Source organism: Aulonocara stuartgranti, assembly GCF_965226115.1.
Source record: "Aulonocara stuartgranti genome assembly, chromosome: 12".
Taxonomy (NCBI): domain Eukaryota; kingdom Metazoa; phylum Chordata; class Actinopteri; order Cichliformes; family Cichlidae; genus Aulonocara; species Aulonocara stuartgranti.
The window spans coordinates 7,796,708-7,813,617 of NC_138948.1; the positions used below are offsets into that span (position 1 = coordinate 7,796,708).

At 37.2% G+C, this 16,910-nt stretch overlaps 1 protein-coding gene across 2 annotated transcripts in view; it reads left to right on the forward strand.

Moving 5' to 3' along the window:
• The first annotated feature begins 1,435 nt into the window (after window positions 1-1,435).
• Window positions 1,436-16,910, forward strand: part of ksr2 (kinase suppressor of ras 2) — a 116,814-nt gene continuing 101,339 nt past the window's right edge. For both annotated transcript variants that reach the window (XM_082554388.1, XM_082554389.1), the window contains exons 1-3: window positions 1,436-2,172; window positions 14,606-14,746; window positions 15,557-15,707. In XM_082554388.1, the coding sequence (XP_082410514.1) occupies window positions 1,999-2,172; window positions 14,606-14,746; window positions 15,557-15,707 (466 nt within the window). In that variant the 5' untranslated portion in view covers window positions 1,436-1,998. The remainder of the gene's footprint in view (window positions 2,173-14,605; window positions 14,747-15,556; window positions 15,708-16,910) is intronic.

Sequence of the window (16,910 nt, forward strand, 5' to 3'; positions counted from 1 at the left end):
ATCACATTGTCATTTTCATGGGCGGAGTATCGGTGACTTGTTCTCTGCTGTAAAAAAATAATAATAACGGGATTTAGAAATTGTAACAATAAAAGATACACAATATCAAACATCATAACAACGAAGATATATATCTCCTCTTTCATTTTTAAATATTGTCTCTCCCATTTTGAACAATTCCTTGCCCTAATCAGTGAAAATTAAAATCAAACTCAGGAGTAGGTTTTTTTCCCAACAGCAAGAACTACAAGTCTTTAAAGTCCTAATCACCAAAATAAAAGAAAAAAAGTGTTCTGGCTATCTTGATTTTTTAAATAAATGTCACGTGTCACTAAACGTCTTGTTAAATTTAAAAAAAAAGAAAGTCTACACCTTTCCTTCTTAGATGTAGTTTGTTCACTTTTATACGACACTGACATCTTAATCTCATTATAGTTTATCTTTGTAAGTGTTAATATTTAAGCATCTTAACACATGACAAAGAGTGTCACAAATGTTTTCTACATGTTTTTGCATTTATTTTCTGTTCTGGTAATGGTGCTGACAATAAAATACACATATCTGTCCATATGTCAAAAAAGTGCAGTGTGCCCATATATTTATCTAGAGCCTGAATTTGAAATATCACCTAACCTATACTTTACACGACAGGTTTCTCTGAAACATTTTCTTGATCATCATAGGTTAGTGAAAAAAAGTTGTGAGCAGTAAAGTACCCAAGATTTTGTTTACCATCTCCTATCTCTTTAATCAGCTTGACTTCTCAGATTTGTTGCTGGCAACCTCCAAAGCATCTTGATTCCCAGGCTGCATTATACTGCATCAGTCAAGGATAACAATTTAATATCACAGCCTGCATTTTGACAGCATTCAATCCTTAATGTTTGGTTTATTTTTTTTTTCCTGCAACTGCTGTTTTTGAACAATCCAGTTTCTATTTGTAATGTCTGCGTTATAACCTATATTCTAACTGAGGAGCCTCACTGTGATCAAGATCTCTTCTGCAAATTAAACCTGAGCACAGAGGAAGAAGAAATGAGATAAGGCACACAATAAAAAAACAGAAGATTCTACTCACATACAAACATCAACAGGCATAGTACAGAGTTGTCTCACTAGGCCAAAATTAAATGTCTCACATGAATCAGTGGAAAAGAATATTTGTTTTTCCATTTAACTTTAAAGCATATTTAAATCATTCTCTAGAAATATTTTGAAGGGGTGTGTGTGGCTGTGGACTGCAGGCTATATAAGTGTGCACACAGCATGAGCCTGTAGTAAACTAATAGATATCATACATATTCAGTAAAAGGACATCTTTGTTTCAAACATGTAAAAAGGGATAGTTTTGTCTCTAACCTCTAGCCTGGCGTTTCAAGCATAGTAAGCTCTCTACTCTGCTCTGTAATCTCGCGAGAACGGCCCCTCACGGTGGTGCCTGGGCGATGCGATGCTGTTGCTGTGGGTTTGATTGACAGGAAACATGTCGGTGTGGTGGGAGAGAACCGGGATGCAGCTGCTGCCTAGGGAGACAGGGAGTACCTGCATCCAGTCCGCACATCAGCACCTTTAAAACCAGCAGGCTTTTCCCCGATGCGTCTACTTATGGTGCGCTGAACAGCTTCTTCTTGTTCTTTTCTTTTTTTCCCCCCCAAACATACATTTGAAAGAAGTGGAACCCAATGGATGCAGACCGCGTAGTCCCGCTTGGTATCTTCATACTGTGTTTGATTTAGCCCACAACCAGAGACACCTTGATGAAACAGCAGGAACTACGAGGACTGTTGTTGCAATGGAGTCGATTCTCTCACGGCTCAAAGCCCGTCTCTAAACCTTCAACATCTCGTTTCATGGCGTTTTGCAGGTTGCTCCGTTCCGTGGGTTTCACCACGCTCTTTTCCTGAATAATCATCAATATTTTTCCCCCTTGTTTTTGAATTAATTCATTCCTTTTTTGTTAAGTGCAACGGAAAAATAACGTCCACTGTTCACAAAACTATGAACGAGGAGATGACAAAAAGCGAGGAGCAGCATCTTAGTTTGCAGAAAGCCTTGCAGCAGTGCGAGTTGGTGCAAAATATGATAGACATAAGCATTTCTAGTTTGGAGGGTTTACGGACCAAATGTGCCACATCCAACGACTTGACACAAAAAGAGATACGAACGCTTGAGGTAAGCACCCTTTGAGCGGAATCATCGGATTTCTGCTGTGCATCTACATTCAAATCAATACGGGGGGGTGGGGGGCTGCCGCCGTTTGTTATTTATTTCAAGGCCACTATGCATAATTTTTATGTGTCTTTTCTACGGCAGACTGCTTTTCTGCTGCCACTGCATAAATATATAATGATTTCAGCTAAAGCCCACTGCTATCTGTTTTGTGCAGTGCAATAAATCAAGAGGCCACGGGGCTGCAGTGGGCTGTTATAGACTTGCGCATTCTGCAGGTGGCGGGGAGAGAAGGTGGCTCTTCTCCACCAGAATAATATCTGAGGCAGCCGAGGCCTATAGGCAGCCCGTGTTTACAATCCATTAGCAATATGCCAGCCTGCGCATCTGTTCTCGCAGCCAGGCCCTGCCGTTATGCAAGGCTGGCAGATTACTGAAATTGTTACAAAATATCGTTATCCGTTAATTGGCCCGTGGGGTATTCCGTAAACTGCGTTACGTAATGGTCATGTTGTGTGTTGAGATATCAGGCTGCCCTTTTTGAGACTACTTAGACCAGTCGAACAAACCCCTGTTACAGGATATAAAGATGCAATAAAGTGCGATAAGCTCACTGAAAACTCACTGTAGACTATTGAGCACTGCAGACACAGCACGGCATTTAGGGCCTGTAAGAATGTTATTGTGATGTCTCATGAGATTGAAACAAATACCATTAAGTGATAAGGTCTCCATAAACTCACCACTGAGTCTTTGTGTGCGCCATCAACAGACTTTAAGTCCTAGTGGGAAAATAATTAAGATACTATGTTAACAAAATACCAAGAAATCACTTGTGAGTGGCACATACTTAATCTCATCCCCACAGGAATATGAGACTGTGCATAACACATAAACATATTGCAAAGTATCGATGTCTGAGCTGTTAAACGGAGTTTGCAAGTGCTGGACAGGGGACAGGAATGTAATCCAAGTGAAGAGATAACTAAATATATAAAGTGCAAATGCTCTGCCAGCAATGAGCAGGCTACACTGTGAAGATAAATGTTCACTATGTTCCCTGCATGCTTTGCAAGGCGTTTTGGATTACTAGTTATAAGCATTATGGGGGTATTATTTTTATTTCACCAGTAAAATTAGCCTGACAAATTTTTGTGAATGGATTTATCAGAATGGTTTTATTGATTGTGTCATAGTTTGACCTATTTCTCCAAACTTAAGAAGGGTAGGGATATCCTTTTAATTTGCCTAAACCAAAAGTTAGGATATACCCAAGCTATGTGTTCAGTTCTTTTCAGAAAATTTTGGCATACATTATTAGCATGTTTGTAGCAACTGTGCTGCATGGCTAATACCTGTATAAAACGGACACGTTGGTTGAAGGAAAAATAATCTTCTCTCAGTAGCCGAGTTAAAGGATTGTATTTGGAGTGCGAGGAGCACCGCTTTCTCTGTCATTTTAAAATTATGCTTAACTTCAGTCTTCCACAGGTTGTTAGACAGGTTGTTACATTACAAAGACAGAGGTTTTTCATATTGACACTGAATTTGAGAGACATTATCCTTTAAAACAAGAGTTTTCAAAGTGCAGCTTGCTGTAAAGCATGCACAAACTTACATTCCCACCTTAAAGGGATCTTGCAAATTTTTAAACATTACTGGTGCTACACACTGTTTCCATGCTGTTGCTTTGTTAGTGTAGTTTGTATCACTTGTTCTACTCAACAGGAATGCAACAAGCAACAGGGGTAGTGTAAGCCATTTCTGCATGGCGTTGTAATCCAAGGAAAATTTAGGCTAAAAAAAAGACAAGAAGGTGGTTACAATGCAGGTTCAAAACATTCACTTATTATTCTGTTTGAACTTTGAAGCAAACATTGGTCTGTGGAAACATTTCTTCACAATTTTACTGAACACCTAATACCCTTTACTAGCTTCAATGGAATAAGCCAATCAGAGTTAGCATTTTTGAATTTTCAGCAAAAGCTTTGAATAAAAGGAAGTCGCTATCAGTTTTTTATCATTCAAAACTAGGATGAACATTGGAACATAGGAAATCATGGTTGCTGACTTTATAAAGTTTTTAAACCTGAGTCACATTTAAATTGCTCAGCAGAGTTATAGGGAAATTATTATTGATTAAAGTAACATTGATAGCCTTTTCAGTCCATTAAAGCTCTGTCTGTATACATCAACTTCGGAGAAAGAATTTCTACTTCTTTAGCTCATTACACTCAACTATCAGTGGTTGTTGTCACTCCCTTGTTTGCTACAGCCAGAATGTCACACATACATCTTTGGTTAATGTACAGTATGATTATGGATCAAGTTTTCCTGTTGTCCAGCAATAAAAAGTTAGTCTCGTAGATGGTTCATCAATTACTGATGGAAGTAACACATTACAAACTAATGCTTTTCTGCAATCACATGATAGTCATTACTGTTCCTAAATTCACCAATTTTGATATAGTTAACAAACAATTATGTCACTGACTTTAATCAGGATAAGTGGATAATAAAAAGTAACCAAAAGTATTTTTTTATAAGTTCTTGTACAACAGCCTTGTTGTATGTAGGAGATAGAAGAAAAATATCAACGTGACCTGTAGCTTTTGATAGGGAAAGATTAGAGATCATGTGTATGTCCTCTATAGGACAAAAATTTGGGTTGTTATTTGGCTATGTTTTCAAAAGTTTAACATTATACTGTGACCTGTAGTACATAACTGATTTTTAAGTAAGAGCTCTGATGCCAGGTTCAATCTAGTCTTAGTTTAGGGTTGTTTTCTCTTTTTCCATATTAAGTCATAGAACTCGATAGTGGTGATGTCTGGAAGGTTTAAATGAATCGGTTAAAGTAAGTAGTATAGTACAAATTCAGCAGTTTGACAGCCACGAGTTGTAAGTCTGTGTAGATATTTTGGTTTAATGTTGTTGTTGTTTTAACAGAAATTGAATTAATTAGAAAGAAAGACTTTATCATCAGTAAGAAATTATTGCAAATAAAGGGAAACACACTTTTTTTTGCGTTATTTCAGAAAGTTAGTGAAGTGAAGTTAGTGAAGTTAGTGAAGTTAGTGAAGTTAGTGAAGTGAGAACTGTGTGAGCTTCCTGAGATATTCTGAGAATGAATCTATTTCAGTCATATGAAACTAAGTTTGGTCTGTACATAGGCAAGAATCTTCAACAACGTTTTGATTTTCCATCACATCGTTAGAAACATAAAGCTTTAAGCTTGTATACCATCACTTGTTGAGACTCATTTATTGTACTGCAAACTATGTGATGACGCCATTTCTCAAATACACTGATCATATATTCTTGCTTCATATTCTAAAAAATTTTGTTTTTTTATACCTTGGGACATGGTCATTATGTATAATATTAATTATATATATATTATTATTAATATAATATACATAACCCAACATATGACAATACTGACTAATAATATCAGCCAAGTAATTTTTCAGCAAGGCTCTATTTTCTATTTTTTAAAATGAAGGGTGATGCACGCTTGTTAGCATGCCACACAATTACATTTTGCATTTCAACTAGTAGAAATTAGGTCACTAGTGTTATCCATCAATGTTCAAATGTACCAGATGAAAAAAACATTTTAACTTGTTTGTCTGAACATGAAATGTAGCATCAGCTGTTTATTTTTTTTCCTTCAGAGGTGGAACCATGGTGTTTTTATAGAGTCAGATGATTAAATAATATGAAGAACAGTTCAAGCACTGTAGCTTAGAAGGATAAAGACGTCATTATGCTTGAAGCAAACTGTGTCACACCAAGTGTTGATCAGGCGCAACAGAATGAGTATTTATACCTGTTGCAAATGACCACAGAAGACTCTTTTTACCGTGTCAAACTGTATTTCCACTTAATGCTGCCAAACAAAAGGAAAAGGAGGACAGTGTGTCAGAGATGTTATTATCTTTTAAGGTGATAATTCAAACTTGTATGTCCACAGTTGCAAAAAGATGCTTGTATACATTTTTTTTAATTTGGAGAAATCTTTCTTTTCACCTGCATCTACCACATAGACTTCTGCAGTTTAAGCTCACTGTTACAGCCCGCATGTTGTGTGGGTATGTCCTGTTTGCCCCACACATTCAACTGCCACCCATTTCTCTTGAGGTGCCAGTGCACAGCTGTCTCTACTCAGGAATTAGCCTCACCACAGTATAAAAGCAGGTGTAGCACTACTCAGGCTCAGTCTAGGCCAGTTTCAGTGGTGGGGTGTGGACAGGCTAGAACTGCTAGTGAATAGCTGTGTTTCTTGGATGGCGGACGATTGTGTGCTTTAACAGTATTTGTCAGTTTAGTGGTGTGCTTGACCTACTGGTAAGTAGCTAGTGTCATCTTTCAATAGCTTTCTTTCTTTTCTTTAAAAAAAACCCCAAAAAACAAAAAGCTCATGTTTGAAAATTCTTTTTGTTTTATTTTTTGTTACTCAACTCATCCCCTAGCCTCTTTTTAGGGATGCAACACTCCCTTTTTGGTGTGCACCCCCCCCCCCCCCCCCCCCCCAAAAAAAAAAGTAATCACTATAGTTTGTTTTAATATCCTTCATTTGTGTTCCTGTTTTTTCACTGTCTGTTAATACAACAAGAATGGCTCTATTCATATAATTTATTTTTTTATGTATATATTTTTTTTTTTCCTTAGACATAGATGGTTGAAAATGTACTACAGTTTGCCAGTGGGCTAAATTCAGCATTACAAGTTCAGCAATTTTGCATTTAAAAAAAAAAAAAAAAAAAGGTCTGAAATTGCACCACTCTTTCTTATGCAGTTGAATATGCTTAAATTATAGTGCTTGGCATTTATAATGCTGGAAAGTACTGGACTCTAGTTAAGGAGATTAGATAAAGCTGGTGTGGAAGTTACACTCTGCTGTAACTTCATCAAGTGTTCTAGTTCATCTGGATTAACGGTATAGCAGTTGTGAAGAGATCAGTGCAGCTCATGTCTCTAATGGGAATAGCATGATATAGGCTCATCTGATTAAAGAGCACTTCATTTTAGCAGCTATGTTGGTTTAGTCGTTTTAGCCAAAATTATATTGCTTTCGAAAAATTCTGTTTTACCACAGCTGATCATTATAGTTTAGAGGCCTCTGCTGTGCAGCTATCTGGTGCTATCATATATCAGCTAGTGTTTTAAAAATAAATAAATAAATAAATAAATAAATAAAAAGAGAGAAAAGAAAACAAAAAAACCCCGCCAGCTTTATGAAGCTTAAAGAATGTTAGTTTATGCTAATGCGAGCAGCTTGCTTCACTTCAGAAACTAATTCAGTAAAGCTGATGGTAGCTATTGTAAACCTTATGACCTTTCCAATCTGAGCCTTAGCGATGCACTGATGTCCAGGTACTTTGAAAATATAAGCAGCACTAACAGAAGATTTAAACTTGTTTAGCAATATGTGCAGAAAGCAGACAGAAGGGGGGGAAAAAGAGAAGTGTTAAAATCCAAGATAATTTTCAGTTTGTGGCGTGCTATTGTTAGTCCGCTAGACCAAGTAGCTTATGCTTGTGCACCTGCTGTACAGTATGCTGTCCATTCTTGTTATTAGTTTAGTTTGCCAAATGTGCTCAGACTGCGACTTTATGATAGTTATGAGTCTTTGTAATATTTTAAATAATAAGCCAGAAACATTAAAGAGATGTAACAAGGTGTATTGAGGGTCCTGCTTGAATGCACAAACTAAACAAAACTCTTCATTTTGAACAATAAATCTTACACTGTAGAGTTAAATAGTTATATTTTCTCTTACTGTTTTGTTACCTAGCTGTATGTGGAGTCACTAACAACCAGTACCCCTCACCAAAATCAAACTGAGTATTTCTAGTGGTGATAATGCGTTTGTGACAGCACAAGGTTATGAAATAGTTTAATTAGTGCTTTGGCCCTTAAACTCACTATTCCCACTATAGTTAGGGCAGCCAAAAGTTGTCACCAACACCACCTTGGGATTTTCACCCAAGGAAATGAGTAAAAACACCAGTGAGGTACACGGGTTCATTCCACTAAAGAGGAGACAGGAGATGTGGTTCAAAAATGCAAAACTTTCCATTTATTTTTTCTTTAAAAAGGAAAAAAGACATTTTTAAAATTCTACACATTCAACCATGCAGGGAATCGGGGTTAGGAGTGTTCAGGAATGAGGCTCACCAACAGAGGAGAATAGTCAACATGAAGGGGAGACAGACTCAACAAATAAAAATGAACATAAGTGGATCACCTCAGGCACTTGTGAACATGCAGTCAATCGTGAAGGGAACCCGCACCAACCACACACAACACAGGAACAAGCCCCTCCATCATCTTCAGCTCTCAGCCTGGACACAAAGGGAATGAAATCAGAGCAAAATTGAGTATTTTGGTCTAAATAACCCAAAATGTGATGTCCACATAGGTGGACGCCAGGTCCCAGGAGGTTAAAGTAACTTTAAATAAGCAAAATGTTTTAACAACAAAACAAAAAATACACAAGTTAAATAATGCAGGATCAAATAAACATAATCCAAAGCTAACCCCACTTCAGACATGTACACACACATTAAAATTATTAGGGCCCCAATTAAGGAGTTGCAAAGCGGTGCGCAAAGCAACGCTGAATGCAGCTGACCCAAACGATGCCAATGAACAAAACAGAGAAACAAAATAGCAGGGCATCCCGCAGAGCGGCACCAGCTTATCTGAAAAATGACAAATTGCTTTTAATAAATCGGCAATTTAAATTCAAAGCCAAATGCAGAGGAAAGGGCAGCTTATATACCAGACCTCCTGAACTACTCCACCTTGACAGGAGAGGAGCACTTCCTGACCCAGTGGCAACAGATGGCACAACATCCCAGTAACTTCTACCGTGCAAGCAGTACTTTGAAATGTTGGTAGTTTTTGGACCAAAAAACTACCAACACTATATTATGCTTGCCTGGGGAGTAGTGGTAAACTTCACACCACAAACAGGAGATGCCACAAGCAAGAGGCTTTTAAGTCCACAGCTTCTGTGGAACAGGCAGAATGTACATGCTGCATCAGTGGACCTATACACATGCAGCAGGCGGACAAAGACGCCAGGTAATGTGACCATCGGTGGACCATAAACAAGCAGGTGACAGAGCCTCCTTATATACAGCGGCACTGCCAGCAATAAATCAGCAGATTCAAAACGGGCATAATTAATCATCGAGAGCAGGCTTAAATCATCCTGCTACACATGCGAGAAAGGGTAATTTCATGCAATGCTCTGACTTGATTTTCCTGACATTGCCTAGAGTTTATGTACATTACCTAAAAGAAGTCACGTTACATTATACTTCCAGTCCATCTGATATACTTGTTTCTAGTCTCAGATTGGACAAAATTAGGGATAAATATATCAGAGAGACAGCCCAGCTTGAATGTTTTGGAGACAAAATTAGAGGCAAGGCTGAGATGATTTTGACATGTGCAGAGGAGAGGCAGCTGATATGTTGGACAAAGGATGTTGAAGATGACACTCCCAGGCAGGAAAAGAGGAAGACCACAGAGAAGATTTGTGGATTATGTGAAGTCGAACACGCACAGGTTGGCGTGACAGAGGAGGATGCTAGAGATAGGAGAAGATGGAAGCAAATGATCGGGTGTGGTGGCCCTAAAGGGAGCAGTCAAAAGAAGAAGCTGGTTCAAGTCAAACCTTAATTTTAGATTAATAATGAGATAAATCAGTGAGTATTAATCATATATCTGTTTAAAGAGATTATTTAAAAAGCAAAGTTCGGGTAAAGTTGATGGGATGTTATTAGATTAGCATGTGTTTACAACCAAAATATTGATCACAGCAAAGTATAGCCTATACTGCATCCCAAGGGGAACAATAATTAATAAATAAATAAATAATACATCTATTATTCACAGAAATTTCTCAGCCTAGGTCAAAGTGGAAATGAATGACAGCTCAACAAACTCGCATTCAAGATTCCAACACATGGGATAATGTTCATTGGTTACTTAACGCTGCTGTATGTTGTTCAAAAATAAGCTCACCAACTTATTGATATATTTTCTGACATACAGTAAACTATTAACTGATTTAGCCAGGGTACATGTGTTTCTTTGTAAGTGTGGACTGTTCAGTTTCTTTATCAGGCAGTGTTAGCAGCCGTGGGCAGCTGCTGTAGGGTTTTCTGCATTCAGAGGTGACTTGCTGGTCCCTCCTCCACTGGTTTCTACTTTGGTATGCACTGATGTAGGACAGAACTCTCTAATTTCTAGCAGTCATTTTGTAGGTGTACTTTTGGAATGGGGCCATCTACATGCATCACCCTTAAGTCTTCAAGCATCACGTCACCCACTGTTTCAGCTCGAAACTGCGTAGTAACAAAGATGCTTGTATGTCCCGCTTTCAGTGGTGTGAGGCTTTATGCAGCCCGATAGAGTCAGAACAAAGTGTCTCACAGCAGAGTCTGGAATGAGGGAAAATATCTCATTCCAGAGATGTTTGCATCTAAATGATTATCCTTTTCTTTATTTTGCGCTTTCCTTTAACCTTCAAGTGACCAATTAGGGTGATTTATATCCCCGAGTCTTATGTTTCTATATGTGACACTGTCATATTTTTTTAAAATCATAAAAATGTTGAATATAATAATAATAATAATAATAATAATAATGGATTGGATTTATATAGCGCTTTTCAAGGCACCCAAAGCGCTTTACAATACCACTATTCATTCACTCTCACATTCATACACTGGTGAATGATGAATGTATTGATCTACTTCTTCTGCAACTTTTAGCATCTTGGGTAATGGAAAAATCACTTGTGGGTCAAACAGTCACTAGCCACTTTAGTTACATCTTGCTAGTACGAGGTTGGACTCTTTTGCCCTCAGAACTGCACTAACTCTTCAGGCACAGATACAACAAGGTGGAAGAAATATTCCTCAGAGATCTGGTCCATATTGACATGATGGTTTAACATCTTACTAACATCTTTCTCCTGATAAGAGTGGTACCCAGTGTGGTCTTCTGCTGTTGTACCTCATCTGCTTCAATGTTCTTGTGGATTCACAGATGCTCTTCTGCCTAATTTGGGTGTTTATTAGAGTTTCTATTGCGTTACTGTCAACGTGAAGCAGTCTGACCATTCTCCTCTGGCCTCTGTCACTTTAAGCATTTTCACCTAAAGAACTGACACTCACATGATATTTCCTCTTCTTCAGATCTATCTCTGTAAGCCCTAGAGATGATTGTGTGGGAATATCTCAGTAGAACAGCATTTTCTGAAATACTTATACAGCCCATCTGGCATCAACATCATGCCACATTCAAGATAATTTAAATCAGCTTTCTTGCCCATTCTGATGGTCGGTTTGAATTTCAAGTATTCATGGCCATGTCTGCTTGGCTACATGCACTGCTGTCATGTAATTGGCTGAATAAATGTCTGTGTTATTGATCAACTCAATGGGTGTACTTAATAAAGTGGCTGGTGAGTGCATATCACACTGGAAATATATTTTTCAGAGGTATTACTTTTATTGTAATTTGTTGGTAATTAGTCCAAATGTAAACATTCTGATGGTAACCATTTTCAGATATTTCATTAATCTGCAAAGGTGTTTTGAATATTTTAAATATTACACATCTAAAAAAATAAGATGTTTGTTTAGGTTTTGTTTTAAACAGAAACATGGAAGTAGCAAATGATGGACATATACCCAATATCACGACTTCACTGTAACTTCCTGATATGTAGTATTTTTGGAGTCACCAGAACAGCTACATCTTAGTGATAAGATGATCCCAGTATATTATACAGAACTTTAGTTTTAAGTATCTAAATGAATGTTGTTTTGTTCATTTTTTTAATGTAAAATTGATTGAAAACCAGAAATAATATTAGAACATTTGAACATATCTGTCATATATGAAGAAAAAGCATGTATTTGACAAATAGTTTATCAAATATGTATTCCGATTTTTTTACAAGAATTATGCAATGCTTCCTTCGACTGCGCTTTTATGCTGTTACATTTGAAAAAATGTATTTATATTTTTGCTGGTTTTTAAAAAAGAAAGGAAAAAAGAAAAGAGAAAGCAAAAAAACCCCCCAAAAAACCCCCGAGTAAACCACAAAACTATAGAGCCAGCTTTTTGAATAGTTGCCTGTATATCTTAGAGATTTGTGTGCACAGCTAAAATAAAGGTGTAGTGATCTAACTGTGATAAATCACACAACTTTCAAAATGACAGACGGAACTCACTATGGATGCAAATTTCTTGCTGTCGCTAAATAACATGCTTGCATCTGACCCATGAGTGAACTTGTGTTAAATAATATTTTCAGTGTAGAGTTCCCTGCAGGGAGAGGGCACTCTTTATACATGACTGTAAACTGCTTTAATTTGGACAAGCACTCAACTTAGCAGTGTAGTTTAGTTAATAATAAGTAAGTAAATAAGGATGTTTTAAAGTGAATACTGTCACCAATGTATTGAATAAATGTTATGCTTACTTGCAAATACATAGGCTCTTAAATATAAAACTGCTTCTTGATTGAGCATTTGTAAAACATTTTTAGAAAAATAGAATAGTTCAGTCAAAATTTTGCTTTTTAGTGTTATTTACTGTAAGTTGGATTAATGAGACCACAGACAAGTAGCTGCATTTATTTACACCCCCCCCCCCCCCAAGTTTGCTTAGAGCCTGCTTGGAGCCTATATACGTGGTTAGCATGTTATAGTGTTTTATGTGTGTGAATGTTTGCACAGAGCCTTTTGGCTCACCATTTGATGACAAATTGTAGGTCACTCGGACCCAAGTGGATTGTGGTATACTGGCAGACATGGCAAATATAACACTGGCACTGCTGTTCTTTACATTGCCACAACTTCTTTGTTGGCTGTTTGGTGTTGACCACTGGTTTTGAGTGGAGTAATATGAAATCAGGAGCAAGGTGTGAATAGAGCTACCTGTTTGTCATCAGGTGCATTTGATATGTTAGGTGAACCTGTAAAATTGGCTAAAAACTACACAGCTAAAAATGTAACAATTAAAAATCAACCAGTATAATATTTACTTATTTATTTATAGCTATTTTAGATTTAGATTTGTGTAGATATTGATATAAATTTATGGTGTGAGAGTGAGCTACAGAATTCACTTGGAATCAAACTGTAAATAAATTTGATAAACATCCATCCAACCATTCTCTTCCGCTTATCCTTTTCGGGGTTGCGGGGGGCTGGAGCCCATCCCAGATACCATAAGGCAAGAGGTGGGGCACACCCCGGACAGGTCGCCAGCCTGACACAGAGAGGCAGACAATCACTCACATTCACACTTATGGGCAATGTAGATTCTCCAATTAACCTAACACCACCAATTACATATCTTTGGTCTGTGGGAGGAAGCGGGAGTACCCGGAGAGATCCCACACAAGCACAGGGAGAAAATGCAGACTTCTATTTTGATAAACAGTCAATTTAAATTATACAATTTAAAAAAACGAACTGTATTATTTTTTTGTTTTTTTTGCTGTATGTTGTCTTACAAAAATATACAACATCACATGCAAAGTTATTACAATTTATTGCAGCGCTATCGCCAATTGATGATTTATTATTTTTGCAAATGACATCCTCCTTCACTAACAAGCCACGTGTCTGTGGCAGGAAGAATGACTTCTAACAAAGGAAAAGCCTGCATGCATCTGCCCACTTGTATGTGTCTTTGTATCAGCACCATTTTTCAGTTTAGAGGAGGTTTCTGATATAATCACAGCTTTCAACCAATAATCACTCAGCAGCGAGTTGAAGAGGGGTTAAATGATGAAACAGTGTTTCATTTGCTTTGCCTGAGCTGATTAACCAGGCTGTCCTGGAATTTCTGTGACACCAGAGGCTCTTCCTAACTGACTGATAGGATATTACCATGACTATGGTACTGGCATGACCTTATGTGACTGCTTTGATTTCTGGGATTTTTCAACAACAGGCTAAAAATATAATTAAAATCTTTTTTTCCTGCACATTTAAACATATTAGGATTATTTAATAGGATTTAAAAACACATGATTTGTTTTTAAAATGTAAAGTTTGCTTTTGTTTTATAAAGCACTACACCGGGCAGGATTTTTGCAAAACTGACACAAACTGTTGACCTGTTCAGGATATACCTTGCCTTTAACCCATTACAGCTGAGGTAGGTTCCACTCTTCCAGTGGTTTCGGAGTAATATTAAAACAATTTCCATTGTTTTATTTGTGCTTTAGTTTTAAAGGAATTTTATAGAAAACAAAGGAAAGAGAAACCGAGAGGTGAAACGTACTTTTTCAGCACAGAGAATTACTTTTGTATGTAGATATGTTAAAAATGTGAAAGTAGTTTGGTCAGGAGAAGCATCGTCTCACTGTTTTTGTCTTTCTTCCTCCTAGGGGAAGTTGGTAAAGTACTTCAGCCGCCAGCTGTCCTGTAAGTGCAAAGTGGCCTTAGAGGAACGCAGTGCCGAGCTGGAGGACTTTCCTCGCCTCGGCCACTGGTTCCGCATTGTCAACTTGAGGAAAGAGGTCACACAGGTAAGCCGTGATACCACGTAGTAACCATTTTTTACACTCAAAATACATCTCATGATCATTGCTTCAAAGTCAAAATTTCAGATGATATTTTTCTGATTTGTGTATTTGACAAACTGTTCCAAGAACTTTTTAACACATTGCCTTTTTCTGCCTTCTCTCATTTTAAAAAAAATATGTTTTGTACAGATTTGAATAAAGTTTTTATACTTAACATTTAAACATTTCACTGTCACTATCAGATTGTAGCTTTTAGCAGTTGAGGTTTCCATACTGGTGACTGAGAGCGAAATCTGACAGCTCATATCACCCTCTGGCTAAAAGCTTACTAAAATGCTGTAAATGCCATAGCACTGAGTTTCGAAGTTTTCGTGTACTAGTGGAGTCTCTATGCATCTCATACTGGGCCTTTGTGTATCACCTCAGCTCACCCACTGGCACTATTTTAGCCCCTTTCTTTATTGCTTTAAGCAGGAGGTTTTAGCAGTATGTGCGGTGTCGGAGATGTCCATATAAACATATGCACTGTGATTGACATCGTGGAGAGTCATGAGTGGAAACAACTGATGTTGAGCTGATATAGATCAATTGTTTCATGAGGATTTGGTTTACAGGGATTACTTGTAAGTTTGATGGCCTCATTATAGAAAATCCTGATCATCCTTAATGTTGTTACACTGTATAATAAAGAAAATTATCTATTACGGTAACTTATTCCATTAAATGTATATCTAAATATCTAGGTTTTTGAGCTAGATGTGTATTTGTGGTGGTCTTTAAGCTGCATGCATGTTGCATGTGTATATTTGATAGGAGATGAGTCCAGGTGAGGTGACCCTGGAGGGCTTGCTGGAGATGAGCGAGGAGCAGGTGTGTGAGCTGCTGCAAAAGTTTGGTGCCAGTGAAGAGGAGTGTGCCCGTCTCAACGCTTCCCTCTCCTGCCTCAGAAAGGCCCACCAGCTCGGTGAGAGTCCACTCAAAACACTCACAGATGAGCTCATACGCTCACACACATGGAAAATACTAATCTTTATATAACGTTATCACTGTTTGTGTTCACTAGAAATTAGGATATTTGTGTCTAACCAATGAAATAAACTATGAATTATTTTCTGTGCACACTAAGAAAGTTCACTTATAGTGCGTTCAGACTGTATGGGTGCATACTGAATATATGGTATTTTTAAAAATTTTTAATTTTTCTTTTATAGCTTTTATAACTACACCCAGATTAAATATTCTTTTTATATACTCTCCGAGCATATATTTCTGTTTTCCAGTTTTCCAGACAAAAGGAGTTGTCTGGAGAACTTGATTTGTGATTTGCTTGAGTTGGATGATACATCTTGGGGAGCAAATGTTCACCTTTAGTTATGTTGAATTGCTTGTTGATTGGTTTGTTAGGAACTCGTGCATTATAGAGGGCGTTAGGCACATAGAGAGGGGGTGACATACATAATAATACTTGTCCACATTCACAATAGACTGCTGATTTTACAGTAAATTCATGACTTTTCTCAGACATATAACAGATCAATAAAAACTACTTTTAATGTGCTCTCACTACACAAATTACGACATATCACTTACAGTACTGAATTGCTGACTTCTAAAATTATTGATATTGATCTATAAACCTATACTGGTGTTATTAGGTCAATCTGTTCCACCCTGGAGGTCCCATTGTTTTTAAGGTTATCAAGGATAGGGGCAATGCCTGAAGTGACAAACCAGAGCTTTTGTGCACAATTATTAGAGCAATGTTATTATAATCAGCATTTGCTGACTAAATGGCTCATGGCTGCAATTTACGCTTTTATTTGCAGTGTAGATTAGGAGTTATTTTTTTCAAATCTCACTTTGGACTGATAATGATGAGGACATTTATCCAAAGAATGCAAATGTTGTTCACGCTGACCATAAAATTCTGATGCTTTTACTGACATTTAGGATTTATGGGGTTAAATATTAAGAGATTTTAATGAATTAATTAAATGATTGCAAATTACATGAGATAAAGATAAGACAATATGGTAATTTGTAATCATTTATTCACTGAATAAAAAAAAAAATCTGTTACAGTTTTTGTTGTTGTTGTTGTTTTTTAAGATTTGTTTTTATATTTTTTCCCATTTACAGTGGGGCAAAAAAGTATTTAGTCAGCCAC